A 26,552-nucleotide genomic window follows, 5' to 3' on the forward strand; every position below is an offset into this window, starting at 1 on the left:
AAAACCGCCAGGTGTCCATCCAGATAACAAGTTGGTGGAGAGGGACGACCGCTCCAGTTCCTCCAGTGCTCCAGATAAGCACTGTCCTGGAAGACTGTGCAGAGAACCTCGGGTACCTTGGCACAGGGTAGGGGGTGTCTGTGTTGCTGAAGCTCAGCTGAGCATACTAGGAGTTCTGATTTAAATCTTTAACTAATCACCAACACCGCGGGCATTGGAAGGTGCAAGGACTCTGAAGAGCCCCCAAGAACAGCTCGTTGGCACATGGAGCTTCTTAGAGTCGCCACACACAGAACTTGGCTCCTACTGGGAGCTCTCATGGTTTGCGCTCTCATCCTATGGAGGAGTTTGGATGTCTCACCAGTTATATCAGTGCAGACAAGATGCTTCGATAGCCCTGGAAATCATCAGGCTTTAGTTCAGAAAAGGGTTTACTTTAACTTACCTGTCCAACTCTGAATTTTCATGTTCATGAGTACTACCAGTTCCATCGATATTTAAGGGATATTTACATTATGGCCTCTTGTAAAACAATTCTTACTGAACTGGAGACGTTACTGACACTGATATATTTCTAGTTATGTATTTCTGACACATTTTTTTGTGGGAGCAGGGGTAAAGTTCCGTGAAAACCAGACTGAAGTCATGGGTGGAATGCTTACTTTTCAGCCATCTAAAATTGAGATGAATACCACCTTTTCAACACATATCTCTCAATAGAACAAAAACTACGCTTAACGGATTTGCCCTCACTACCATCAAGAACAAAAGAATCATTCAGTAGCTCTTGTATTGTATATTTAATTGTCTTCAAAAGGATGCATTACAATTGGAGGGGATGACACATTAATGCGTTAGTAAACTATGCCAGGAGTTGTGCAAAATTAATCTCAGTCCTACAGCAAGAATGAGCAAGATTATCTTATTGCATGAGAGATTCCAGAGGCTTTCTCTTCCCCTCAGCACAGTCTCCATTAAGATTAATCACTCACAAATGCACATTCCAAAGGAGAACACAAATCATGTGAAATCTTCTTATCAAGTTAATGAATGACTCAGTCCCTCCTATCCCTTCCTCCTGCACAAGGCAGCAAATGGTCCATAAAACTAGACATGACAAATTCAACGCTCAGGAGACGCTCGGTGACAAAGTTCCTCTCTGCTTTGAAAGTGGCTGTTTCAAGAAGTCCATAAGCAGAGCTAATGGAGGGTTTGCAAGATGTGGGGGTCTCCTACACAGCACAGCTTTTCAAGCAAGTTCCACATATAGGACAAACAAGCAATAAGTTTAAGATACAGCGAGCATTACTGAGGGGAGGTGTTCCTACTGGTGCTGGGGTTTGTGACCAGGGAAATACATACATCGCTTTACAGCCCTAAGCCCTGAATCTTGGAACCGTGTTGCTCCAATGGCTTTGTCACTAGGTATTAAAACGGTCTCTTTTTTATTCTCCAGCTCCCCTTTCAAAAAGAGTAGCTTAGTGACAGCACATTGAAGCCTGGGGCCAAAGGGAAAGAATCAGGTTCACTCTTCTCCCCTAAAAACTTGATTTTTAAGCATAGCTCAAGCTTAGTGCTAGGTGGAAGCCCAGGACAGGATACTAAGGACGTGCCAGGTATTTTCAGAGCACAGAGCCTGGAATGATAGTGCTGGAGACTCATTGTCCATTATTAATTGCAGAACAGGGTAATTAATCTCCATACAGCTGCTCTGATAGCAGGACTCGCATCCAGCTTGGGGGTCTGCCACAATAATTCAGTGGTTGTGATCCAGGTAGTCCCCCACGACTGTTTAGGGGGGTGGATTTGATTAAGAAACAAAAATAACTGCTTTAGATGGTCTTACTGTCTGGCTTTTCTGGACTCACTGCTGCTCCTTAAGCTCAGCTGAGGGCTGAGAGCTCTAGAGTAGCGCAACCTGGGGGGAAGCAAATTCCAAGTTTTTGAACTTCCTGCTCTCTCAGACTGATACCAAGTCCTAAGACTTGGGGGAACTGAACCCCTCAAAGTCCAGCTGGGGTCTGTATGTCATTGCAGCAGATGAATTTAACACCAGGGCCAGAGGGAGAGCGGCAGAGTGTTGGTGAGACTCAGGAATTCAGCAGGCAGACAGAAACTGTGTGTCAGCCCTGGCCTGGCACTGCCCTGTCGTTCTGCTTCTCAGCATTCACCCATCAGGCTCTACCATAAACCAAAGACCACCTGGGAGCACTAAACTGTCCTTGCATTTCGTCTGCATGTCCCAGTCAAAGGCCAAGTGGGTTAACAACCTCTTTTCTTCCTCTTCTCTTTCAGCTGAGCTTTGACCTGAGCTCCTCTGCAAACCGTATTGCATTATTCTTCTTTCTCCTGACGCTTTTCCCTTCCACCCCGGAGACCTCTGCTCTTGGGATGCCTAATTTGAGCTACCTGTTGGGTCCCTGTGGTGAGTTGGAGGGAAGCTGCTTTCTCTCAGGTGTCGGTGTCAAAGGCTGTCGACAGCAAGAATGGATTTGGCAGCGTGTAATCTTTCTCCGAGTGCAGATGCCCAGAATGAAAGGCCAGTGCAGCAAACAGCTGAGTCTTGAACATGCTCATAAGCTGCAAAAATACAACTGTATCAACGTTTAATAAATAGAGAACAGGCAGGAAGCAAGCAAGAGTGAGGATTCATCACTTAACCTTTTGTTTGTTATTTGTCAGGCATGTTTATATAAAAGATTTGGGGTTTACAAGTCAGATTGGTTGTTCCATTCGAACAAGCAAACCTTTAAGCTTAGGGAGAACTTGGCTGAGGACAGCCTGTAGGCTTGGTGACCAGGACACCTCAACAGACAGCGCAGGCTGGGAGATGATCTGGGAGCTTTCTGGATTCCTCCCTTGAGCCCTCCTTTTTGTCCAAGTCTTTGTCCAAGCAAGATTCCTTGCTCTGCGGGGAATCAGTTCACTCCAAAGTCTGTCATGCTGTCTGTCTGTGCTTATATCCTTGGGCCTCTGTAGCTGGGAAGGACACAAAAAGTATAATGTCAGCCTTATCTCCCCGTTCTCCAAATCGGACCGAGTCAAAGATCTCATCATCCCTGTGGCTGTCTTTGCTACCAGCTGGGAAAAGGCTGTGCTTCTGCACTCACACAGCTTATTTTTAGCTCTTACTTTGCCTCAGCCTATCAAGAATCCCTTTGTTTCATGACAGTAAGTGGTTTCTGGGCAGTGGGAGGAGGGAAGCAGATGGGTTGTACCTCAGCAGCTGTGCTTAATAGTTAGCTTGTCCCTGCCACGTTGAAAATGGAAGGGTAGCCAAGATTTCAAATGACTCAAACAGTGCTTCCAATGCCCATGCCAGCTTTTAGCAGGCTTCCTGCCCTTGCAATCCCAAAGTCTTTCCAGGACTCTCTCCCCTGTACACTTTCTCCTGCCTGCAGACATCGTGCCACTAGGAGGAGTGCTGCTCTTAAAAATGGGAAGAAGAGCCCATCTCTGGTCAGTTCCCTTGGGGCTGGTAGCTGTGGTGGAGACCTGTTGGCCATCTAACTGAGAAGCACAGGACATTTCAGCCATGAAGCTCCTCTGTGTTGGAGCTCCACCACCTCAGAGCCCTTCAGGACACTTGCCCTTGGCTAAAGTGCCCTAGGATTCTGCACCCAAACTCACCTGGCTGCATGCGCACCATGCGGCACAGCCCTTTGCCTGCCTGGTTCTTGTACATGGGCTTCACACACACTTTGTTGGTGGTGCCCGAAGCCAGGTCTGTGAGGAGCACGCTGTGGATCTGCGGCGAAACGCTGATGACGGACGAAGGGCCAGTTTGCCGCCGGCACCTGACTCTGTAACCGAGGACTTTGCCGTCAGCAGCGTCCCAGGAGGCTTTCAGAGTGTTGGGGCCCATGTCTTCAAAGCGAAGGTGCCTCACTTTGGAGCTCTCTAGAGAGAGAAGATGCGTGTTACTGTAGGGTTTTTGTTTGGAGTGGTACTCACTGCTACCAGCCTGGTCTTTCTCTGTTGTAGAGACACAACAGCCCATCACTACAGCTCCACACTGAGGGAGCTCAGCCTAATTAGTCCTTAATTTTGTCCTGGTCCCAGCACAAATTACTTTCATTGGCACTCTTAGACACTGGCTGGCCACCTCCCAGCCCCTCAGCTGCCGTCATTCTCTGAGCTCCTCGCTCCCGAGTCCTGGTAAGAGCTAGGTTTTGCCTCCTGCAGTATCTTCATAGGAGCCTCTTCAGAGAAGCAGCTTTTGCTAATGAATTTGCCCCCCTTCTGATGCTAAATCACACCAACGCACAGACACTGAGGAGATAGGAGTTAAGGGCACTTTTCTTTCTTCTTCAGGGGATCTCCAAGCCCATTCTGCTTGCAGCTGCACTAGGAGCTTGGCAGTACACGACCTGTAACAGCAGTCATATTGTGTCTGGGCTCGATTTTCTCACAGCCCTGTGCCTTATACATCTACTGCATCCTAATGATATGCCATGTTCATCAGAAGCTGCAGCTTTTCCCTCTCCCATTCCTCTCCAGTAACCAGGCTGAGTTCTCTGGCTTCTCCTAGAGGCAGATGACCTGGGAAAAGGAATAGGCACTCTTCAGGGACTTCTTGTGCCCGTAGAGCTTTCTATCAGCAGAGTGCTCCTCACTCACCTTCCTGAGTGCATGCTTTAGCAGACAGGGATTTCTCCATCCCCGATTTGTAGACTGCAGTCACTGTCACCAGGTAGGTTGTATTGGGTGCCAGGTTCTCCACCACGGTGCTGTTATGCTGCCCATCCACCTCCAGCAGCTTCACTGAGTTCCCGGGGAGTGGTCCGTACAGGATCTGATATCGGATCACGCTGTCTAGTGTAGGAGCCCAGCTCACGTGGAAGCTGTGTGGCCCCGACTCTGAGATGAGAACCTGAACTGGGCTTATTTCCTCTGAAAGAAATGTAAAAAGAAGTAGATGAGCACGTAACTGAAGGCATAAGAATGCTGTCAGAGGAGTATAATTGACCTTCACCATATCTGGCTCCCAGGAGGCAAAAGAAAATCAATGCAGCAAGTGGATGCTGACAATCATCTAAGTCAGCACAACCCAGCTCAGCCCTAAGAAAATTATTTCTGTACCTGTGCATCACAGAGTGGGCAAACCTCCTCAGCCAAAACTGGTCTTGCATGCAGAAAATCAACACTGAGTGCAAGTCCATCTCGTCTTTGTCACCCTGCTCAGATTTTCAGCGTGCCACTTTTCTGCATGTTGCTCTCCAGCAGAGATCTGAGCCGTTTTCCTGACCCAAATGACCAGTCTGCACAAAGGGACTGGCTTCTGCACCAAGATCTCTCCCTCTCCTACCCCCTTACACATGGATTCCCCAGCAGTGGATGCAATTATGCATATTTTACCTGCCAGCGTAGTAACCCTTGTTGTCTGTGGAGGGAAGTAATGGACATTGGATTCAGGAATGAGTGCCACCTCGTAAGTAGTTTCTGGCACAAGGTTGCTTAGCGTGAGGCTGGTGTCAGCCCCAGACACTTGCTTGGTCCTCTTCCTTGCCAGGTCATCTGTTGGGGCGTACTCTAGGGTGTAGTAGCCAGTTTCTTGGGAGAGGAGTTTGGGCCACATCAGACGAAAGCTGCTTGAGGTGATATCCACCGCGTGGAGCCGATTTGCTTGGATAACATCTGGAAGAACAGCAGCAAGAAATCACTACTGACATGAATGCATATAAGACGGCACATCTAACATACAGGCCCTTCTGGATGGGAGATGTAGCCTACAGCAACCCTGGACGATGGCTGGAGTCACTGAGGTGCAGCCGAGCCCTTTCATAGCTGTTCAGTGAACCAGACCCTCTTTGAAAGGTTTGGGACCACAAAAAATAAATCCTTGAAGCCAAACTTAAAGCTCAAAACCTGTAAACCACGTTTCAACTGAAGTAGAGGTTTTCATACCACTCTTACCTCTTGGACAAGAGAATGAATGGAGCTTGCAAAGAAAAGGAAGGTGTCTCCAACCACCATGAGGTGGCATTTTGGCTTAAAGCAATTGCTCTTGTGCGTGTTCGTGCTCAACAGGCTCAAGAATAGCTCTGCACCCTGTCTCCTGGGCATGGCCAGCCTGAAAGCAGTTTGCCACCAGCTGCTCTGCAGAGCCCCAGCTTTCCCTCTCCACTCTGTCTGCCTTGTCCTCTGTGCTATGGCCAAGCGATACTGGCGATCTGCTGTGATGGAGAGACCTGACACAGCACGAGCCGTGCCCCTGCCCCCCCCAGCCTGCCTTGTGCCAGCAAGAAATCATCTGGAGACGTCCAGCAAGTTCTGGGGAGCCACTGCTGCCCGACAGATGTGTGGGAGTTACTGAGCCCGGATGAAAATGCAGCTTCCCACACTCAGCAAGACATTATCGCATCCTCAACGCGGCAAGCAGCGCGGTGACGAAGTTGGAGACAGAATTTGGGCATCCAAGTTCTGAAACTCCTGTTCTCAGCTCATCCCGAGCTCCCTGTGGAAACCACCTACCAATAAATTTTGTCGTGTACGTGAAGCAGCCCAGAATATGAAGAAATACATCTCTCCCCCCTCTCTGCCTTTACCCAGTGGCCAGGAAAAGGGGCAGCAGCCGGGCACTGCCCAGTGTTTGCTGAGCCGGCTGCATTCATCCCAGCTGAAGTCACTCCCCGCAGCGCTTCACAGAGCTCCATTGTTCGGTGACATTCAACGTTCAGAGCCACCCTTGTGGTATCTTGCCTCTCTCTCTCCTCCTGCACAGAGGCTTCTCTTCAAGGCTCATGCTACCTTCCAGTTCTAGACTGCAAATGCCAGACACGAGCACCTCTGCTGACGCGCTGTGGTGCCCACAGCTTCCTCGGCTGCTTGAACCTTCCAACGCGTGTGATCTCCTGAGCCCATCTTGGGCAGAATTCCACTGCTCTCTTATCTTCCAGAGGGGTGGAAGCACGTCAGACTTTCTTTCTAGCTCCAAGGAAGTGCCATACAAGGATGTAAATAGGCTGGTTTAAAAATAATATTATTTTAAAAGGAATTTTAAAAGCACTCTGAGCCTTACAGGCCTTATGAGGAATGGCTGAGAGAGCTGGGGGTGTTTAGCCTGGAGAAGAGGAGGCTGAGGGGAGACCTCATTGCTCTCTGCAACTCCCTGAAAGGAGGTTGTGGAGAGGAGGGAGCTGGGCTCTTCTCCCAGGTGACAGGGGACAGGACGAGAGGGAATGGCCTCAAGCTCCACCTGGGGAGGTTTAGGCTGGACATTAGGAAAAAATTTTTCACAGAAAGGGTCATCGGTCCCTGGCAGAGGCTGCCCCGGGAGGTGGTTGAGTCCCCTTCCCTGGAGGTGTTTAAGGGACGAGTGGACAAGGCGCTGAGGGACATGGTTTAGAGTTTGATAGGAACGGTTGGACTCGATGATCTGGTGGGTCTCTTCCAACCTGGTTATTCTATGATTCTATGATTTTAACGAAGTGCATTTGCTCTGCATGGTGTCACTCCTGAAACCTTGTGATTCTACCCTCCATTTCAAGCTTAAACACTTCACAGAGCACCCCGAGCGTCACCGGCCGCCCGTTACACAGAGCAAAGAATCATAGAATCATAGAAAGAAAGACAAAGGTCGTCCCAGACCTGCAGGAGAGCAGCGGGTGGCCTCACCCTCTCAGGCTTATCGTGAAGAAGATTAGCTTTCCTCCTCCGAGCTGCTCCGAGTCCCTGCCAACTTCCCTGTCCCACATAAAGCTGCCTCATTTTTTCCTCTGAGCTGTTCTTTGGCTCTCCCAGGCAGGCAGGAACATTTCCCTTACCTGTGCCCTGCCTGCTGCCAGCGCTCCAGCCCGGGGGGGAGGCCGCGCTGCACCCTCCTGCCATGGGCCAAGCCACAAAGGAACAGAGGAAAGGCGCCGGTGCCAAAATCGCTGCCAAAAGCTCAGGGAATGGAAATAAATGAGCTTGGAGGCAGGGCCTGGGGATGCTGTGAATAAAGAGGGGTGTGATACCGAGGGACGTGCCGCTCTGCCCCTTCTTGCCAGGTTACAGATGCCACGAGCATAGAAAGAGGACAAGAAGCCCCAGAAAGTAGATGCCCATGGTACCCTTCACAGCCCCTCCTTGTTCCCAGAGGGAAATGTTATGTTCATGTGGTGTATTAGACCAAAGCAACACTCAGAGACAGCTTGAGACTTGCTTGTGACAGGGGACAGGACGAGAGGGAATGGCCTCAAGCTCCACCAGGGGAGGTTTAGGCTGATCACTAGGAAAAAATTTTTCACGGAAAGGGTCATTGGTCCCTGGCAGAGGCTGCCCAGGGAGGGGGTTGAGTCCCCTTCCCTGGAGGGGTTTAAGGGACGAGTGGACGAGGTGCTGAGGGACATGGGATAGTGATTGATGGGAATGGTTGGACTCGATGATCCAGTGGGTCTCTTCCAACCTGGTGATTCTATGATTCTATGCTCTCCTTCCACCTGCTGCTGCTTGGTGACTTGAAGCGCCATTTCAGAGCCACAAGTTCTCTGGCATCCCATGAACGCTGGTGAAATCAAGATTAGACACAGAGGAATGTCGCTGCTCTCATGGTGAGTGCAAGGAGCACAGTCAGGCAGTGGATGAGCCTCTTCTAGCTCCACATCCATGAAGCCCTCTCTGCAGAAGCTCCAGCTGGGACTTGGGACAAATAGCTTCTGCTTTGTGGCTCTGTTTCCCTACTTTGATGTGGATGAGAGGGGAGTTTCCAGTCCTAGGAAGGGGCAACACCCTTCACCATTACCAAAGCACACATTTAAGGTCTGAAATCACTCCCTCTGCTCACCTGCTTATATTCAGTGCTAAGTGCCCATGCCAGAGGACTCTAGGCTCAAAGCATTCATTGCAGCAGAAACCATCCAGGGCCCTATTTGGGATCAGAAACTTGTTGCCCTGAACGTGCATGGGAAATGGTTGATGTCTTGTAACTGCTGGGCAGGTGGGCTCCTGCAGAACTTGGCTCAGAAGGTGATGCCAATGGATGAAACAAGTCAGCAGTTGTCAATTCGACTGGCTGAGTGAAGTATAAGTGGGTCCTGGCACACAACCTGATGTCATCTGGAAGGAATGCCTTGGTTTCACAATATTTAAAGGTCCTTTCCCAGAAGGAGAGCACCAAATGAATTGACATTTCCAATGGAGAGAGAACCTCCAGAAAATGAATGGAAAGTCTGCAGAATCACAGTAACTCACTCAGCTTCCCAAACAAACCCAGAGGCAGCTGGGAAGCTGAGGCAAAAGCTTTGCAATTGTGGGCACTCCCACCGCGATGGCCTTCAAGAGCTGCAAAAAGAACTTGCGTTGTGCAGTGTAGCATGCAGACTAGCATGAGACATTCCTTTTGGCTTCCAAACACCTGTCTTCTGGCCCACGTTGTGGCTTTGGGTCTCCTCAGACCCTTTCCAGGATGCTTTAAAAAAACCAGGACTGCTGAAAGCTCCAATCTGCTGTCTGCTGCTGCTCTTTGCACAGCAACCACCACAACCACACCAGCAACAAAGAGGTAGCAGTTGGCCTGCTACGCCTAACAAGTCAGGGCTGGGAGTTTATTCCAAGGGCTGTGCTTAGCCAAGTCAGGTTATAGACCTGGCGGATGCAGAACGTGCTCTAACAGGGGGTTTATGGAACAAAACCATTCCTCTCCTGCAGTCTCTGTGCTGATAGCGACCACCATCCTTAATTGCTCTTTGTAAGAGAACAACAATCATCCTGTGCAGGTGAGAGCATTTTCATGCCATCCTTCAATTGTGCAGGTGTCTACCTGCTTGATTCATTTCCAAGTCTGGGAGGTTCTAAGGAACCCAGCCAATAGGCTGCCCGAGCCTCCTTCCTTCATTAACAACCAAACGACTCATTACAAACACAAGTTCAGCTCACCAGCAGGTTTGCAGAAGGGAGTTTGTCCCGGTCAGTCATGGGAGTCTCCAAGGGGAATAGAGGTGTTAGTCCCAGATCTCCTAAAAGCCTTGGATTATACTTGGACCTGTAGCCTTGTGGACAAAGCACCTCAATTTCCAAGGGCAAAAGCACCTCAATTTGCAAGGGCAGCAGGTGTGGGTGAGGAGGACCATTGGTCTTAGGGGACTGTCACAATACCTGCCCCGGCACTAACTCAGATTCGGCCCTGCTGTGAACTCCCAGAGACCCCAACCCTGCCCCACCATACCTAGGATGGCATCTCGAAGCTCCTCTGTGATGATGGGCAGGTCATCAACATCCACAAAGTGCAGGTGCTTCTCAGGAGGCTGGCTGGCAGCAGCAGAGAGCTGCAGGTAATTGCTCCGCCCAGTGCTGACAATGAAGACTGTTACCCCCATGTCCTTCAGCAGCTGCATGGGTTCGGAGATGTCATCAGTGGAGAACCCATCTGTCACCCAAACCAGTACCTTGGGCACATCTGGACGGGCACCGGCTTCATCGCTGAAGAACTTCTCCTTGGCGTAGGAGAGCGCTTTGCCCGTGTTGGTGTCGCCCATGAGCTGCTGAGTGTCCCGGATGGCTTGTTGCAGAGTCTCACTGGACTGGTACTGGTCAAAAGGGAACTCCATGGTGGGCATCGTGCTGATGTGGATGATGCCCGTCTGGACGTCTTTGGGGCCAAAGGTGAACGGTCGCACAAGGTCCCACATGAACTCCTTGACTCTGATGAACTCATAGTAGGAGACGCTGCCAGAGCTGTCCAGCAAGAAGAGGAGGTCCCCCTCTGAATTGGAAGCCGATCGCTGCGGACCTGGGAGGGGAAAAGAGAGGGAGGTGCGTTAGTGAAATGGTGAGAACTCATCCATGCACAGGCATCTGTGGAAGCTTGGTTATCTTGTACCAAATCTCAGAATTCAGTGAGGATTTTGCTGGGTAGAGACCCAGCTGAAGAGCAGGGCCACGACCTGTGTTGGACTGTTTGTCTCCCACTGCTTTCTTTGGGTTCAGTCTCACTGTGGGACATCACAGTTGCTCAGCCAGATGTAGGTCTTGCCCCAGAGGATCAGCGCAAGGGGAGAGGTCAAAGCACTGCACTGGAGCTGGAAAGAACGCTTAGATGCACTGGAGAACATCCTAGTGCTGACCTGCCCGGTTATGGGACCCTCTCAACGGTGCATCAAGATCAACCATCATTCAACAGAGATAAGGTTGAAGATGCATCTCACCAGGCTGCTGTGTTGGGCTCTCCAGGAGCAGGGAGAGGAGCTCCTCCAGCCTGCATTGGTTCCCTGCTTTCCAGGTTTTGTTTCCAAATTCATTTTAAAGCCACGTTTCATGCATTTGCAAAGACTAAGACAGCGAGAAGGAACTCGCTGTCTTATTTGTCTTAATTTTATCCCCCTTTCCATGCAGAAGTGTGATCCCTGCTGTTCAAGGAGCTACTTGGATGGCCCAAACAGACCCTGTGTCTCTCAGAAGAAAAAAGCCAGTCATGGGAGAGGATAGGCATGCCAAGGGATTGAAAAACAGGGATGAAATATGCCTGATTTCAGCCTGAGGAAATACAGCTCCTCATGGAACAAGAGCAGGAGGAATGCCTGATACTCCTTGCGTCCAAATTCAAGATACATAACAGGTGGGAGCAGAAAATGCCACTGCAGCAATGAAGAGAAGTAATTTCCCCAGGATATTAAACTTCCCTCCTCCTCCTCAGGTCCTGCACAAGCTCACAGGGCTGGAACAGAGCAGGGAGCCCACGCAGGCGAGGTGGGAGAGATTCCTTGGACCCGACACCGCAGGAGCCAGGGGAGCTCTGGCTCTTGGTCTCACCTAGCACTTTCACATCACACTAACACACGGTCTGCGAGCACTGCTGGGACTTACAAACCCCATGTTCTCAACCCATGACATGAACTGAAAGGCCAGGGAGGCGCAAAGAGCAGGAGCTCAGGAATCAGGGCAGAGCCAGAACTACAGCCCGCGAGTCCTGGATCCCACTCCGACTGCTGCAGAAAAAAAAACCCTCCTCTGAGCTCCATCAGCTTGCTCTGACACCTCTTGTTACACAACACCAGGCTGATCCCGAGTACTTTCTGCTCCAAGCTGGCGGTGGACGTGTTCCAGGAGCTGGGAACATTCCTCACCAGCCTGAGCCAGCAGGTCAGTGGTGCCTCGTGCCAGGGCGTAGCCTTTGCCACCCCTCGCTGCTGCTCCGGGGTAACGCTCAGCAGTCCCTCAAAGCACCAAACTGCTGGGCACAAGACACAGCAACAGCCACGGTTGGGAAGAACTTTTGGGTCTAAGCCACCTTACAGGTTTACCCCATCTTATGGCAATGGCAATGCCTGGGAGAAAAATGAGCTGCGTTTGGAAAAGAAAGAAATGATAAAGAAAGTTGATGAGAAAACCTGCTGGCTCTGCTCTCCCAGGAGAGGCGGCCGATTCTCAGAACTGGCTGCCTTTCCACTCAGAGGCTGCGCTCCCCAAAGCTCCCTGATTTATACCTCTGTTGGCAGGAAGGCCTGAAGCAGAGGGACTCCTCCCTAGATCGCTTTTTAATTTGAGGTTTTCTTCCTCTTCTGGATACGCATTGACCTCCTTTCCCAGGCAGCGTTAGGAGCAGCACGTCAGAGGGGCTCTGGGACGAGATGCCTGCGACAGGGCTGCACACACTCATTTGTGCAGAAGAATGCTGCATGTCAAGAAGAACAAGCTGAAAGAGGGGAGATCGAGATGAGATTTTAGAATGAAATCTTTTCTTGTCCCAGGCTGCCCAGAGCAGGGGTGGCTGCCCCATCCCTGGAGGGGTTCAAGGCCAGGTTGGATGGGGCTTGGAGCCCCTGATGCAGTGGGAGGTGTCCCTGCCCATGGCAGGGGTGGCACTGGGTGGGCTTTGAGGTCTGTTCCAACCCAAACCATTCTAGGATTCTATGACAGGTAATAAATCTACCATGCCCACTCACTATTTCCCTGCCCTGGTCCTTTCTCTCCTCCTACTTTGCTGTCTCATACCTGCCTCTTGTAGTCATGCCCCAGTGGAGGCTTAGCAACCTCTTGCTCATCTCTGCCAGCTCGTTGCTGTCTCTGAGCTTGCCTTGACATGGCTTTCTGCGGGGTAGGGAGAACTGTTTGCATGAGCTGTCTCCTTGGAGCAATTAATTTTACAGGAGCTGTCTACAGCCTTGTGGTTTTGGCTCCCACATGCGGCTCCAGCACTCAACCACGATGTGCTGCACCAAGCCCATCTGTGCTCCGCATTGCTGGGCCACCCCACCTTCTGATCGCTTCACTGATAGAGGAGCCCAAACAGGGACGGATCAGGAATCTCTGGTCCAAGGTTTTCTCCCTTTTTGCACCTCAAAAGCAGTCAGAAAGCAGGGTGGTGGTGAAAAGCATTCCAAGTTAGTTATTGGTATTCCAGCTATTGAAAATCTCCCAGGCTCAGAGGGATAGGAGGAGGAGTCTCCTCTGTCTGCTTCCCACACAGCAGTTTAATTGAAATGGTAAGAAAATGGGTCAAATGGAGCGCAATTCCAGGCCACACCCTCAGAAGCATGTTCAGAGTCACAGAATGGTTTGGGTTGGAAGGACCTCAAAGCCCATCCAGTTCCACCTCCTGCCATGGGCAGGGACACCTCCCACTGGATCAGGGGCTCCAAGCCCCATCCAGCCTGGCCTGGAACATCTCCAGGGATGGGGCAGGCACAGCTTCCCTGGGCAACCTGTTCCTGCAGGGTGGGGGACAGAAATGACACCCAGAAACAACAAGTGTGGGTCCAAACCACACGTATCTCATGTGTTAGAGTTCAGGTGTGCGCTGGAAGAAAGCCAGAGTGCTTGCGCACATGGTCTGTAAACATGCAAATAAAGATGCTGCCCACAAGTCTCTGTCTTCCTGCAGAGCCCTGGGCAGCACAGAAACCCTCCTCCTGCAGCCACTGCTGCCTGAGAGGGCAGAGGGATACCAGATCCACAGTGAAACAATGGGAGAAATTAGATGGAGCCTTTAGAAACGGAGAACATCAAAATTACTTAGAGGTGACTGAAGGAGAGATGCTAGGAGGAGGTGGGAGCAGGACCTGCAGTCCACATGGATTACAACCAACTCTTCGTGACCCAGCACGCCTCAGCTCTGTGTCGCAGGCGCATACACAGCATCTTGGCATTCCAAGCTGGGCAGAAAATAGATGCAAAGTCCGGCAAGGTTTCCTGCTTGCCCATCGGAACGCGCGCTTCCATCACCACATCACCCAGCAGAGCTGAGCCTGGGACCCCTGGTTCCTGGAGGTCCCTACCTCCTGACGCTGCCCCAGCAGGGCAGAGAAACAAGGGCTTTGTTTAGAGATTCTGCTGCATGAAGCGAGTCAAACACACGTGGCCACAGCTCTGCTTTCCCCTCCACTGGAAGAAATACGAGCCGCTCACTTGGCTGGCAAGCCATAAGGAGAGATCTCGCCAATACGATTTCCTCCTCCCAGGAAGAAATCATCATTTCTCTTTGTCCCCTCGGCTCCCCACCGGTGTCAGTAGTGTCTCTCCTTTCCTGAGTGTTGCAAGAAACGTCTGGGAAAGCTTCTGAGCCAGGCAGGGCAGGGATCAATGGCCAAAGGGCATTGCTGACAGGCAGTAAACAAGGTCACATGCGCCAGCGCGGTACGAGGGGAATTCAGAACACACCACAGCAGTTGTAGGCAAAATCCCACTCCTGCCAGAAGTACCTGCACGGGAGAACACCCGGGTGAAAACCGGCGTGGAACACCTGCTCCAAAGGGAAGAACATCAGTGGGGAACAAGAGCCAAGCCCCTGCCAAACTGCACTTTGCCTGTTCCCTGTGGCTCAGGGGCACCAAGAGAGCTGGGCATCGCATCAATATCCTTTAAGCGCTCGTTTGACGCATCATAGGTGGCTGGAAAGAGCTGCGTTAATTAGGAGGCTCTGCTGGAAGAGCTGCAGCTTGACACCAAAATGTTCTGCCTGGAGGGTACAAACCATTGGTTAACAACAATTGGTTAACAACTGGTTAACAGTTACACTAGTGGAGAGGTGAATATTCTGGAGCTGAAGGGACTATGGGTGGAGCAGAAGGTTAACCCTTCATACAGGCAAATACCTTTACAGTTACCTCTCCTTAGCACTCAGTCCCACGTAAGATGGAAACAAGTTCATCCATTTAGATTTTGGCAGCATAAAGGATCCATAAAAAAAAAAAATTGAGACAGATCTCACTACATCAGGAGCGTGGTAGCGCCCATCAAGTGACTGGACGCTCAGTTGTCCTTTTCTCTCACGTTTAGGTGTTCAATTCCTTCATCTTTCTTCCTGTTCTTTGTCCTCCCTCCAATATAAACATGCCATCCATGCCAGAGGTGGGGCAGCGGGGATTCGTTACCAGTAAATCTCTGCATTACGCAAGCAGCTGCTGTTTTCAAGCTGCTTCCTTGCGTTACAGCAGAAGACGAGCGGCTGTTTGGCGAGGGACCAGTTGAAGATTGCTCACTCGCAGTGGGATTCTAAAGGAATCACAGAATGGTTTGGGCTGGAAGGGACCTCAAAGCCCATCCAGTCCCACCCCTGCCATGGGCAGGGACACCTCCCACTGGATCAGGGGCTCCAAGCCCCATCCAACCTAGCCTGGAACCCCTCCAGGGATGGGGCAGCCACTAAAGGGACAGTCACTGGCACCTCCCTGCCTTCTGTCAGGGCTTCACTTCTCAAGAGCCAAAGACTAACTCTGCAGAACCCCTGCAGAGCTGGGTTCTTGCTGTTCCTGGGCTCTGGGGAACAGAGAACACGTGGCAGCATCCTGCGGTCCCCCTCTAGCTGGTACGTGGTCAGCAGACACAGATCAATCATGCAAAGAGGGGTTTTGAAGGCACTCATGTGGCAGCAGGAGGTCACCATGGAGTCACAGTCACTTGGCTTTTCCAGGAGAAAAACAGCTGGTCAAACTTCCCTGCCTTACACCCAGATGCTGACAGGAGATATCCGCTTCAGGAGTCCCCCGCGCTCTCAGCTGGGACCTGAACACAAGCCACATCCCTGATTTACACCGGGCTTGGAATTTGTAGAGTATAAAGGATTGAACAGCCAAAAAAAAAAGATCATCTCCTGTCTTGGTTAACTATGTTTTAAATCTCATATTTTTCTTCCCTTCCCAGTGTTTGGTCCTGCAAGGAAAAAAGTTCTACTATGAGAGGAGCCAGGTTTGGAGGCTGAAGAACGCAGCCTGTGCTTCCTTGTGGCCCCTTGGGATCGCAGTGAGAGGCAGGGGGAGGAAGGCACTGACTCTCCCAGAAAGAGAGGCTCCCCCCAAGCCAGCCAGGAAGGGTTTTACCCTCAAAACCACATCAGAGAGGGGTCTGTGCCATGGGAGGTGGCAAGGTCACCTGCCCATTTAAGAAGGTGACCTTCCCCAAGCAAAATATACTCGTGTGACTAAAAGCACTAACTGCCTGTGCAGGTTCCAGCTCGTCCGTGCCACAGATTACGGGCTGAGAAACAGCCCTTCAGACAAATTCCTCTGGCAGGGAGAAAGCTGGGTTGCCATCTCTTAAGATCTTTTCCGGAGTTTCACGGTCTCTGCTGCTTTACTTGGAGCCTTAGAAGTCCTAAAATAATGGAATTATGCCAGCTACCGGGCTGTGTTTCAGAGATAAGCGCAGGGTCCTCTACAAAGTGTGTAAGGATGGGCCATGCCTATTTCTCACTTGCTGCACTCACTGGCACAGCAGCATCGCCATCGTTTTCTGCTGATGAAAGCCCAGAGTAACTGGGCATTGATAACCTAAGTTCCATTTATCAAAGCCAAATCTATCATAGAATGGTTTGGGTTGGAAGGGACCACAAAGCCCATCCAGTTGTAGCCCCCTGCCACGGGCAGGGCCACCTCCCACTGGATCAGAGGCTCCAAGCCCCATCAACCTGGCCTTGAGCCCCTCCAGGTGAGCGCGTAGAAGCACCACTGGCCATCCAGCAGCTTCCTCGCTTTGTCCACTGCGGCTGAGAATAAAGCCACAATCGTCCACATTCAATCAAGTCCCTAGGAAACAGTTATGAACCTGTCAAACAGTTTTCCTCACTGTGTGATCGTGTCACATCCCCACACCACCTCCAGAGGAAGGCACGGTCCTTCTGAAAAAGCCATGGCTTGTTTTTTCACAGACTCTGAAGTTCTGAGTATGGTTTTTAGCTGCGGAACCGCCACTTACTCTCCCACAGCAGCAAAAAAGCATGACAATAGGAATAACTGCTGCCTGTGTGGACATCCAGCGTTGTGACAACACCAGAGGCAGCAGTAGCATTCCTGAACAGCTTGTGCTGCTAAGGGACAGAACGCAGCGCCCTGTAAGGGGACGTGAGCAATAGCCACAGGCTGCTCTGCATCCCAGCTGCAGAATCTGACCCCAGCAGCCTGGGCTGCTGCCCGAGCCTGAGGACCTCCCGACAGACAAGAAGTTCATTTCCCCTTCCACGTTGCGTTACATTTCCCAGGTGCAGCCAGCAGCAGCCTCACAGTCGGAGAACAGTTTTCTACTTGTGAACACAGTGCAGAACAAAACAATTGCACCAGCTTAGCCAACATGATGGGGGCTAAGCCTTCTGCCCGGTGCTACAGTGCAGAACTCAGAAATGAGACGTCCATCTCCTTCATGTCCCTTTCATAGAATCATAGAGTATTTGGGTGAGAATGAACCTTAAAGTCCATCCAGTGCCACCCCTGCCATGGGCAGGGACACCTCCCGCTGGATCAGGGGCTCCAAGCCCCATCCAGCCTGGCCTTGAACCCCTCCAGGGATGGGGCAGACAATTCTCAGGACAACCTGGGCCAGGGACTCCCCACCCTCATAAGAAAACATTTCTTCTTAAGACCAGATTTCAAACTCCTCTATTTCAGTTTCAAACTATTCTCCCTCATCCTGCTTCTGCTGTAAGCTCTGCCAGATCGACCCATAATCATTTTCCCCAAACAATATCCAAGAGAAAGCATCTTAAAGAGGGAATATAATGGTTTCATTACAGAGATTAGCAGGAGAACAACAGGACAGATCTATCACCAGTCACTGGTTTTACTTTTCTTAATCCAGGTACGTCAGTGCCAGGTAACAGCGACGAGTCTGGACTTTATCCACACAACTCACTGAACTCTGTGAGTTGCTGAATTGTTTCCTTTCCATGACTGGAAACAAGCAAGATAAATTTTCTTTCTCCTATTTCAAATTCACAAAGGGTTTTTTTTATTATTATTTGTTTTGTCCTTGTGCCAGCAAAGTAACGTACAAATATAACCTAAAGCAGCAATATAACTTCAGCTTTCATTCTGAAAAGGTTTTCTGAGAAGCTGTAAGGACCAGGAGGCATTAAATGGGGGAAAGCAGTAAGGGAACCTTGCCTTTCCAGGCACTCACCTCTCTCAGGTGCGTTCTGTCCCGCAGCAAACTGCAGCCACAGACCAAGAGAAAGCACCGTCTTGGCCAACATAGCAAAGTCTGGTCCTGGGCAAACTACCTTAAATCCAAAAGCTCGGCTCTGTGAAGGCAGATGGAAGACTTCAAATCAGTCATATTACGTGCAAGGATCCACCAGATCCCAGGGTGCCACTTGTACGCTGCTCATGCCTTGAGCTCCGACTCCTTTACGCGTGTTTTGCTGGGCTGTGGTGGAAGCTCTGGCTCCTGTAGGCAATTTTCCTTTTCTTCCCCCCCCCCTTCCCACTCCTTTTAAAGTCATAAATCCATCTTGACAGGAATAGCTGGAGGAGAGGCACAAACAGCACCCCTGCTGCTGTTCCTCTCCCGAGTTAAACTTGCCCCGGGAGCGGGGATTCAGTTGCAGGCGGGCTGCATGCAGCTGGGCTGGTTTGAAAAATACACCCCTATAGATCAAACTTTGGCCCTGTGAGACACTGGCAGCAATCCAGCTACTGGGGCGGTTTGGGGGGGGGAAGAAAGCGCGGAGAAATCCAAAGCTGCTCTGCGCTGGAACGAGCTAGAAGAAGGAAAACCACGTATATAGAGGAAAGGAAAAGTAGAAAGACTTGAGAGCGTGCCCTGCCCTAGGAATATTAGCTAATCTTCTGGGAGGAGGCAGGCTGAGCATCCCCCAGGTCCTAGCGCGACGCAGCGTGTGTCCCTTCCCCTGGGCCAGACACCAGCCCTGCAAACCAACGCCGCGTCTCGCTTCACCCTGGAGAGGAGCTGGGGCAGATGGCACCGAGAAACGCGGACCCTGTGGGAAGGAGCCGCCGCTGAGGAGCAGAGCGTCAGCGTGTTGGAAAGGGCACAGAGCAACCTCCTCTGGTGCCGCCTGCTCCATCCACTGACTGTCTCCCTCGGCGTGGCATTAAATACATCCTCAAGTCCGTGACTTCCGAGTCAAACGGGACTCGGATGCCTGAAAATAAACCTCTGACAAATCTCTTACTGAGTGAAGGGGCAGGAGAGTTCAGCAGAGAGCACACACCGAAGACCCCAAGTTCAGCCTTCGCTGGCGTGCAGCCTCTCTATTTCCCTTCTGCCAGAACAAAAACCCAACCAGACCTCGTTTCCCTTCTCGTTGCTGTCCATGCATCTGCTTTTGGCTCCTGCTCATCAGGTGGCAATAGCCTCTTCCCCTTTTCTCACTGTAAATTTTAACATGCGTGACTTCTGGACAGACCCAAGACGTTCCTAGCAGAGAAAAGCTGGGAAGTGACACCCAGTTATGAAGAAACCAATCAATCCTCATCTCCCTGAACACGGGGAGTGACCAACAAGACAAGCTAAAAAGTAGTAAAAGAGGAATATTTAGAAGCCTGCGGGATTTCGGAAACTGGTGAGCAATATTTCCTCCAATTTGATGTTCTCTCTCTTGGGAACCATAAAAAAAAAGCGAACAGGAATTCAAAGCCAAGAAACTGTGCAGGGTGGAAAAACTGTATCCAAACTCATCAACCAAATGGAAAGTCAGAACATGCTCAAGAAATCAGATCCAATTAAGAAACCATGGAGTCAGTCAGCCAGTTAAACTGCTTGGGCACGCGTTTGTGTTCCTCCCACCCCAGTCTGGTACCCTGCAGCATCTCAAAGGAGCTTTGCAGTTGCTGTAGGATGTTTTAATCCCAAGTGTTCTAACTCTATACAACCGACAGCTTCTCCCACAGAATCACACAGGCTGGAATAAGCGTTATCAGAGGTACTTAAGAGAAATAGATATCCCTATGCTCATACCAAGAGCAGGTAACTTGAGAGATCTCCTCAGAATGGCATCTTTACCCTGGTGCAAGAGCTACAGAGACCAAACACTACTGCCAGCTGATTCCCTGGCAGAGTGGGGTTTCATAACATTACCTCCTGCTTAAATAAGGCTGGATATTCACTGCCGAGCTATGTTGATGGGAAGACTGGACTTTGAATCATAGAACAGTTTGGGTTGGAAGGGACCTCAAAGCCCATCCAGTCCCTCCCCTGCCATGGGCAGGGACACCTCCCACTGGATCAGGGGCTCCAAGCCCCATCCAGCCTGGCCTTGAACCCCTCCAGGGATGGGGCAGCCACCCCTGCTCTGGGCAACCTGTTCCAGAGCCTCCCCACCCTCATCATGAAGAGATTCCTCCTTATGTCTTGTCTCTATCTGCCCCTCTCCAGTTTATCTCCATTGCCCCTCGACTTGATCGCAGCTGCTTAAAATGAAGAGCAGACTCCTTCCCTCTGCCCCAGGGGGGTTCAGAGCTGCCCCTCGCAGAGCCGTGCTGATTTATCAGCACTCGGGGCGAGGTGAGTGGGAAGCACAGGTACTCAGGCAGTGAAGCTGTCAGTCCGAGTCTCGTTTGGCAACCAAGCATCCAGAGAGAAATCACACAGCGGAACAGATCACAGCATGGTCCAATTCACCAATCTGAGCGAATTCATCGATCCTCACTGTACGTATCCACACTCGGCTCCTGCTGTATTGACCGTGATGGCAGCCAAGAAGGCACAAGGCTTTCCAAACCTCTGTTGAGTGAAGGACTCTTCAGCCACGTCCTTGTTCTCCGACAGTGAATACTTCCCACTTGTTCTCACACTGGTCCCATTCTGGACCTGGGATGGGCTGGAGAAAGCAAGTAAGGGGCTCTTGATCAGAGAATGCAAGGATAGGACAAGGGGGAACAGTTTTAAGCTGAAAGGGGGGAGATTGAGATGAGATCTTAGGAAGAAATGTTTCCCTGGGAGGTTGGGGACACCCTGGCCCAGGTAGCCCAGAGATGCCCACTGGATATTTGCCTCATCTTAGAATAATTCCCTTTTTTTGGTGAGTTTATCAATGGAAATGCCATTCAGTCTCACACCCTGCAGCCTGGAGAGATTTCAGCCTTTATCTGCCTGCAGCTCCCGCTGGGATAAATGGAAGCAGGAAAAAACAGCCTGGAAAATAATTAGATCTTACACAATTTGGTTTTATTTTTAAACTTTACTGTAAGTGACAGATCCGGTTTCCAGTAAGGCTGGTGCACGCGTGTGCTGATGCTTTCCTAGCTGGTGCATCCTGCGGTGTGAAGCTAACGGCGTTGATGTGTAAATGCAATTAGAATCTGGCTGCAAAGCCCAGCCTAGGCTCAGCTCCCCATTGCTGCTAAGCTCATGACCTCCATCTCGCATTGATTTGACTGCACTGCACAACATGGTGATCATCTTCTCCCCGTGCCAACTAATGGAACAGCTCTGGAGAAGGGTAATGATTATAGAGAGTAAAACAAAAAAGAAAATCAAATGAAAGGCAGCAACTGTATAGTTGGGGTTGTTCAGCCCAGAGAATAGAAGGCTCTGGGGAGACCTTAGAGCAGCTTCCAGTGCTGAAAGGGGCTGCAGGAAAGCTGGGGAGGGGCTCTTGATCAGGGAGTGCAGGGACAGGATGAGGAGGAACAGTTTTAAGCTGAAAAAGGGGAGATTGAGATGAGATTTTAGGAAGAAATATTTTCCTGTGAAGGTGGGGGACATCCTCTGATTCTATGATATTGATGATGCTGAGCACTAGGACATAGGTACCAAGAACGTCCGTGCTTCAGTGTTCGAGGATGCGATTCCTCAGCACGGGACCCACACAGGTACACACAAACATTGCAGAGCACAAGCTGTGCACTGTGCTCCTGTGTCCTGTGCATGGAAGGCTCTGGTGGCTGCAGCTGCTGTGACAGTCTGGGGATATAAACAATAACGCAATGTCTGAAGAGAAGCAATATCCTCCCCGAGACAAATGACTGCAGCTGGAACAAACAGGCTTTTGGGAACACAGCCTTTCTTCAGCTCCACATGGAAGTTTGTTTGGAGGGGTTATCTATATATGGCAAATTGGAAATTCCCCATTTGAAAAGGAAGCAAAGCAGCTCTGCAGTGCTAGAAGAACCATGTGGGCAAAGGTTCATCCTTCAACTCCAGGCTGGCACAGGTGAGCAGGTACCCATGGTGCCAGGAATTGTAGAAATATACAATGGTTTGGGTTGGAAGAGACCTTTAAGCCCATCCAGTCCCATCCCCTGCCATAGGCAGGGACACCTCCCACTGGATCAGGGGCTCCAAGCCCCATCCAGCCTGGCCTTGAACCCCTCCAGGGATGGGGCAGCCACCCCTGCTCTGGGCAACCTGGGCCAGGGATCCCCACCCTTCCAGGAAAACATTTCTTCCTGATAACTCATCTCAATCCCCCCTCTTTCAGCTGCAAACTGTTCCCCCTCATCCTATCCCTGATCAAGAGCCCCTCCCCAGCTTTCCTGGAGCCCCTTTCAGCACTGGAAGCTGCTCTAAGCTCTCCCAGAGCCTTCTCTTCTCTAGGCTGAAGAAGCCCAACCCTTGACTCAGTGTGCACCAGGCTCTTGGGCTGGCAGGCAGGACCTCTGCCAGCTCCGGCTGAGACATCAGCTCAATTCTGACGTAGAGGGTGTGGAGAGCAACTGAAAAAACCAACACTCCCAGCTGGCTCCAAGTTTTCCTCCCAACACTGACCACACACGGCTCACCTGACCGCCCACCGAGTCGTACCCGACTTCTAAACAGCCACAGGCTGCGCTGCTAGAGGACGTGAACTTGAACTCCACGGACTCCAGGAATGCCTTTCTGACTTACACAGAGAGGGTCAGGCCCCGCGTTGCCAGTTCTCAGTTAACAGTGTGTCATGCAGTCTCCAGCCTCAAGTCAGCTCTTATTTTTGTTTGACTTGGAAGACAAACTACAAAAATAGACATGTTTACTCCCTGCATTCACCAGCTTTACTTTTCTCAAAAGCTGCCCAGTGACCAGAAATGACTCCACAGTGAGGTAAAGTCTAGCTTATAGATGATCTCTTTCATCCGAAAGCATCTTAAGTCACCCAGCACAAAAATACAGCCAATTCCGGGGTGAAAGGCTCCTTTGGAAAAGGAAAAGGCTCCATCTCCTTTGGACTCCAGCTTCCCAGAGGAGTTCCTGGAACAAACCAGCCTCGGGAAACGATGCCTCCATACCTGCCATCTCTTGTGATTTTAAACTGCATGCAAATTTGATAGGAATGGTTGGACTCGATCCGGTGGGTCTCTTCCAACCTGGTGATTCTATGATTTTACTGTGGAGAAATCATGTCAGAGCAAAAGGAAATGGGAATGAATGCTGTTGTCAATTTACCCTGAGGATTAGCATCAGTCAGCTAAAACAAGTGAGGGGAACAGTTCCCTGAGCACGGTGCCAGAGCTGGAAATCCAGGGATAGATCCGAGGTGAATAACGCCTCCTCACTGCAGCCTCTTAGCTCCAGGTCGCACCAGCTGCACACTTGGCATCTCTCTCAAAGCCAAATCCAATTTGTCTGGTCTTTTTCTACTCACCTCAGGCACATTTTCACCCCTGGTTTGTTCCTGTTAATGTGCCAGACAACAGTAGCAGCCCAATAGCTCTTTGCAGTGACATTTGGAAAGAGCAGGACAGGGTGACTGGAGAGGCACAGCTCGTTTGAGTCACGCCCCAGCATCTGGGGAGCCGAGCAGCGTTTCTAAGTGAAACCTCTTTTCATTTATAAAGGAGCATTTTTTGATGTAGAGGCTGTCAGTGCAGGAACACGCGAGCAAGCCACTCAAGTACATCGTGATGAAAAGAACATCTCGACTGGGAGCAAGTTTACTGGCTCTGTAGGGGGGTTGGACGCAGCATCCAGCAGCAGCAAGAAACTCATGGAGCAAGGTATAGACAATTTAGTAAGTGAAGCAAAGCCACAAGCAAATTAAAATGAGGAATTTATCCACTACTTCCCATCAATAGACAGATGGTTAGCCTCTTCCTGGCAAGCAGGGCTTCGATACATGGAAAAGTGACTTCAGTAACCAGTAGAACTGTCTCTGGCTTGAGAAAGCACACCCTAAACAAGCAGATGCCTCCAAAATTCCATCACGCCCAATGTAGCCCATGCACCAGGGCAAGAGATCACATAGTTACGCTATAGGGTGTACAGGAACCGTGTTTTAATGATATAATGCCCCTATTGTATTCAGGACAACTAGCTAACAGCAGCTGCTGCTTCTACCACATTTATAAAGGCATTTGCAGTCCTCTATGTAAAAACTGCAGTATCAGACCACTATGAGGCTTTGCAGGGTTATTTTTGAGCCAGTCATGAAGAGTCTTGACTGTTGTTAAGAGCAAATACATACACAGAGCCATTAAGGTTGGGAAAGTTCTCTAAATTCACCCAGCCCAACCATCAGGCTGACTCCACTGTGACTGCTAAACCACATCCCAAAGTGCCATGTCGACACGCTTTTTGAGCTCCTCCAGGGACAGAGCCTCCACCACATCCCCAGTTTCGGTGTGGACTGAAAGGGATGATATCAGGGAAAAACAAGTTACAAGCAGCATCACTTTGAGTCAGTCGTGTTTGTGGGGGAGCTGGGCAGCAGCCTGGCTCTCTGAGCTGCAGCTGGGCCGGTTTCCTCTACGAGCTCACAAAACCACACAAAGTTGAACAACCAGCTTCTTGCTTGCACCTCGCCTCCGGAACTTAAAGCGTTTTCAATTTGTAGGAAAAAATGAGATCATTTGGGGAGTTCCAGGAGCAGGGCAAAGAGCAACCTGAGACAGAGAGGGGGTGGAAAAGCATGAGGGCTGGATGCCAACAGCACAAAGCGAGCTGAAGCACTTGAGGATGACTCTGCAACAGTCCAGGCTCTCTTAGCCATCTGAATTCAGGGTACCTCAGCCCCAGAGATTTCATTTTGTCCTTGCATCTGCCTGGAACTGTTGTAATTCCTTGAAGAACTGCTCACAGCCAGGTTGGCTACCCCAGAGAGACACAGTAGTGAAGGGGTAAAACAGGAGAAACAGCAAGCTGCTCATTGCTCAGAGGCTTCTGGCTTTCTCCTTTTGTCAGGTAGGTCAGGAAGAGCGAACATCTCTCGCCCTGTCTCTCTCAGTTACCGCCGAGGCCCCTGTTCTGCGTGCAGCAGGCTGAATTAATAACTGTTGGGTTGTCACAACACATCCTCATCCTCCACCCCACACCTAGAGATGCTAAGGGCTGTCCACACGCATCAACTTCCCTGCCAAGGAAGAGCCGACAGAGCAAGCTCTTTGCTTCACTCCTGTGCTTTCAGCTCAACCCACGACGAGGATGAAAAGCAGGAGAGGAAACACTAATCCTCAAAAAAAAAATAAAAAATAGGCAGAGCACAGGCTCAGCCATCCTTGCGCATGCAAAACCCACAACGTCCCCCCAAATACACATTGTTGGTGCAGTGATTACAACCACAGCATGAAGACTAGGCACAGAAGACAAATGTGCAAAAAAAATTGACTTATGGGGTCTAGGTCCTTACGAGAACCGTGTTCTCAATTGCTGCTTCACGTAATTACATGGGGGTAACGTGAAGATCTGCTCCACAGCACCAGGCACTGCAAAGGAACAAAGGTACAAACCTAGGTGGGCCAAGGACAGACCTACAAGGTCCTTAGGGCCAGGATATCTTTCCAAGGATTGGAAAACTTGCATTACAAGCGTCAGAGCTGCCCAGTTCTGCAGAGGACTTGGAAGAGTGGCTGATTCAGACCATAGAAAGATTCCTATATCTTTGCTGGACCAGCTTCTCAGTGCAGCTTGTTTCCTTCACAAGGCAGGATTTAACTGCATTTTTCCCAGCTGGACCCAGGCTGCCATCTCACCTTGCTTGTCAGAAACCAGAGTAGCTCTGAAAACTGGCCCCCCTTCCAAGCCATCCAGATGAGGTCTGGATGCAGTGGCCAATTTTTAACCAAAGGCTCTTCTTTGGAGTGGATAATTTCCCTTATTGCTTGACTTTTATCCCTTATCTCTACCCTGTTAGGAAAGCCCAGACAGCTGGGAAAAGCCAAATTGAAGAGAACTTCCTTCGACTCAGGTTTCCTGAGGAATTTCCAGCTGTGCAATGAGCTGTGACTTCCCATTCTCAGCCTCCCTCAATAACTGCAGTCTCTTAACACATCAGCCTGGCAAAGAGAAGACAATTTGGAGCAGCCTGCAGGCACACACACAGGAGAGCAAGACATGGGAGAGGAAGCATTCTGCACGCATGCAGGGGAGACTCATGCATGTGGACAGTCTTCTTGGGCTTGTTTGTCTGCAGTGTCCGAGGGAGGAGCGAGTAAAGAAGCAACCAAGCCAAAGGATATCAGCTTCTCTCCCCTAGGAGGCTGGGTTGTCAT

At 50.5% G+C, this 26,552-nt stretch overlaps 1 protein-coding gene across 5 annotated transcripts in view; it reads right to left on the minus strand.

The window, feature by feature from the left end:
* Nucleotides 1-785: 785 nt before the first annotated feature.
* The window catches only part of VWA1 (von Willebrand factor A domain containing 1), a 29,318-nt gene continuing 3,551 nt past the window's right edge, over nt 786-26,552 (minus strand). The window contains exons 1-7 of one of the 5 annotated variants that reach the window (XM_069874785.1): nt 20,770-20,802; nt 18,307-18,427; nt 10,148-10,711; nt 5,359-5,637; nt 4,621-4,893; nt 3,631-3,900; nt 786-2,979 (exon numbers count right to left, since the gene is read on the minus strand). In XM_069874785.1, the coding sequence (XP_069730886.1) occupies nt 2,939-2,979; nt 3,631-3,900; nt 4,621-4,893; nt 5,359-5,637; nt 10,148-10,711; nt 18,307-18,427; nt 20,770-20,787 (1,566 nt within the window). In that variant the 5' untranslated portion in view covers nt 20,788-20,802 and the 3' untranslated portion in view covers nt 786-2,938. Of the gene's footprint in view, nt 2,980-3,630; nt 3,901-4,620; nt 4,894-5,358; nt 5,638-10,147; nt 10,712-18,306; nt 18,428-19,360; nt 19,525-20,769; nt 20,803-26,552 lie in introns of those variants that run through there. The other 4 variants (XM_069874784.1, XM_069874783.1, XM_069874782.1 and 1 more) reach the window with 4 other exon arrangements.

Source organism: Phaenicophaeus curvirostris, chromosome 22, assembly GCF_032191515.1.
Source record: "Phaenicophaeus curvirostris isolate KB17595 chromosome 22, BPBGC_Pcur_1.0, whole genome shotgun sequence".
In the NCBI taxonomy this organism is placed as follows: domain Eukaryota; kingdom Metazoa; phylum Chordata; class Aves; order Cuculiformes; family Cuculidae; genus Phaenicophaeus; species Phaenicophaeus curvirostris.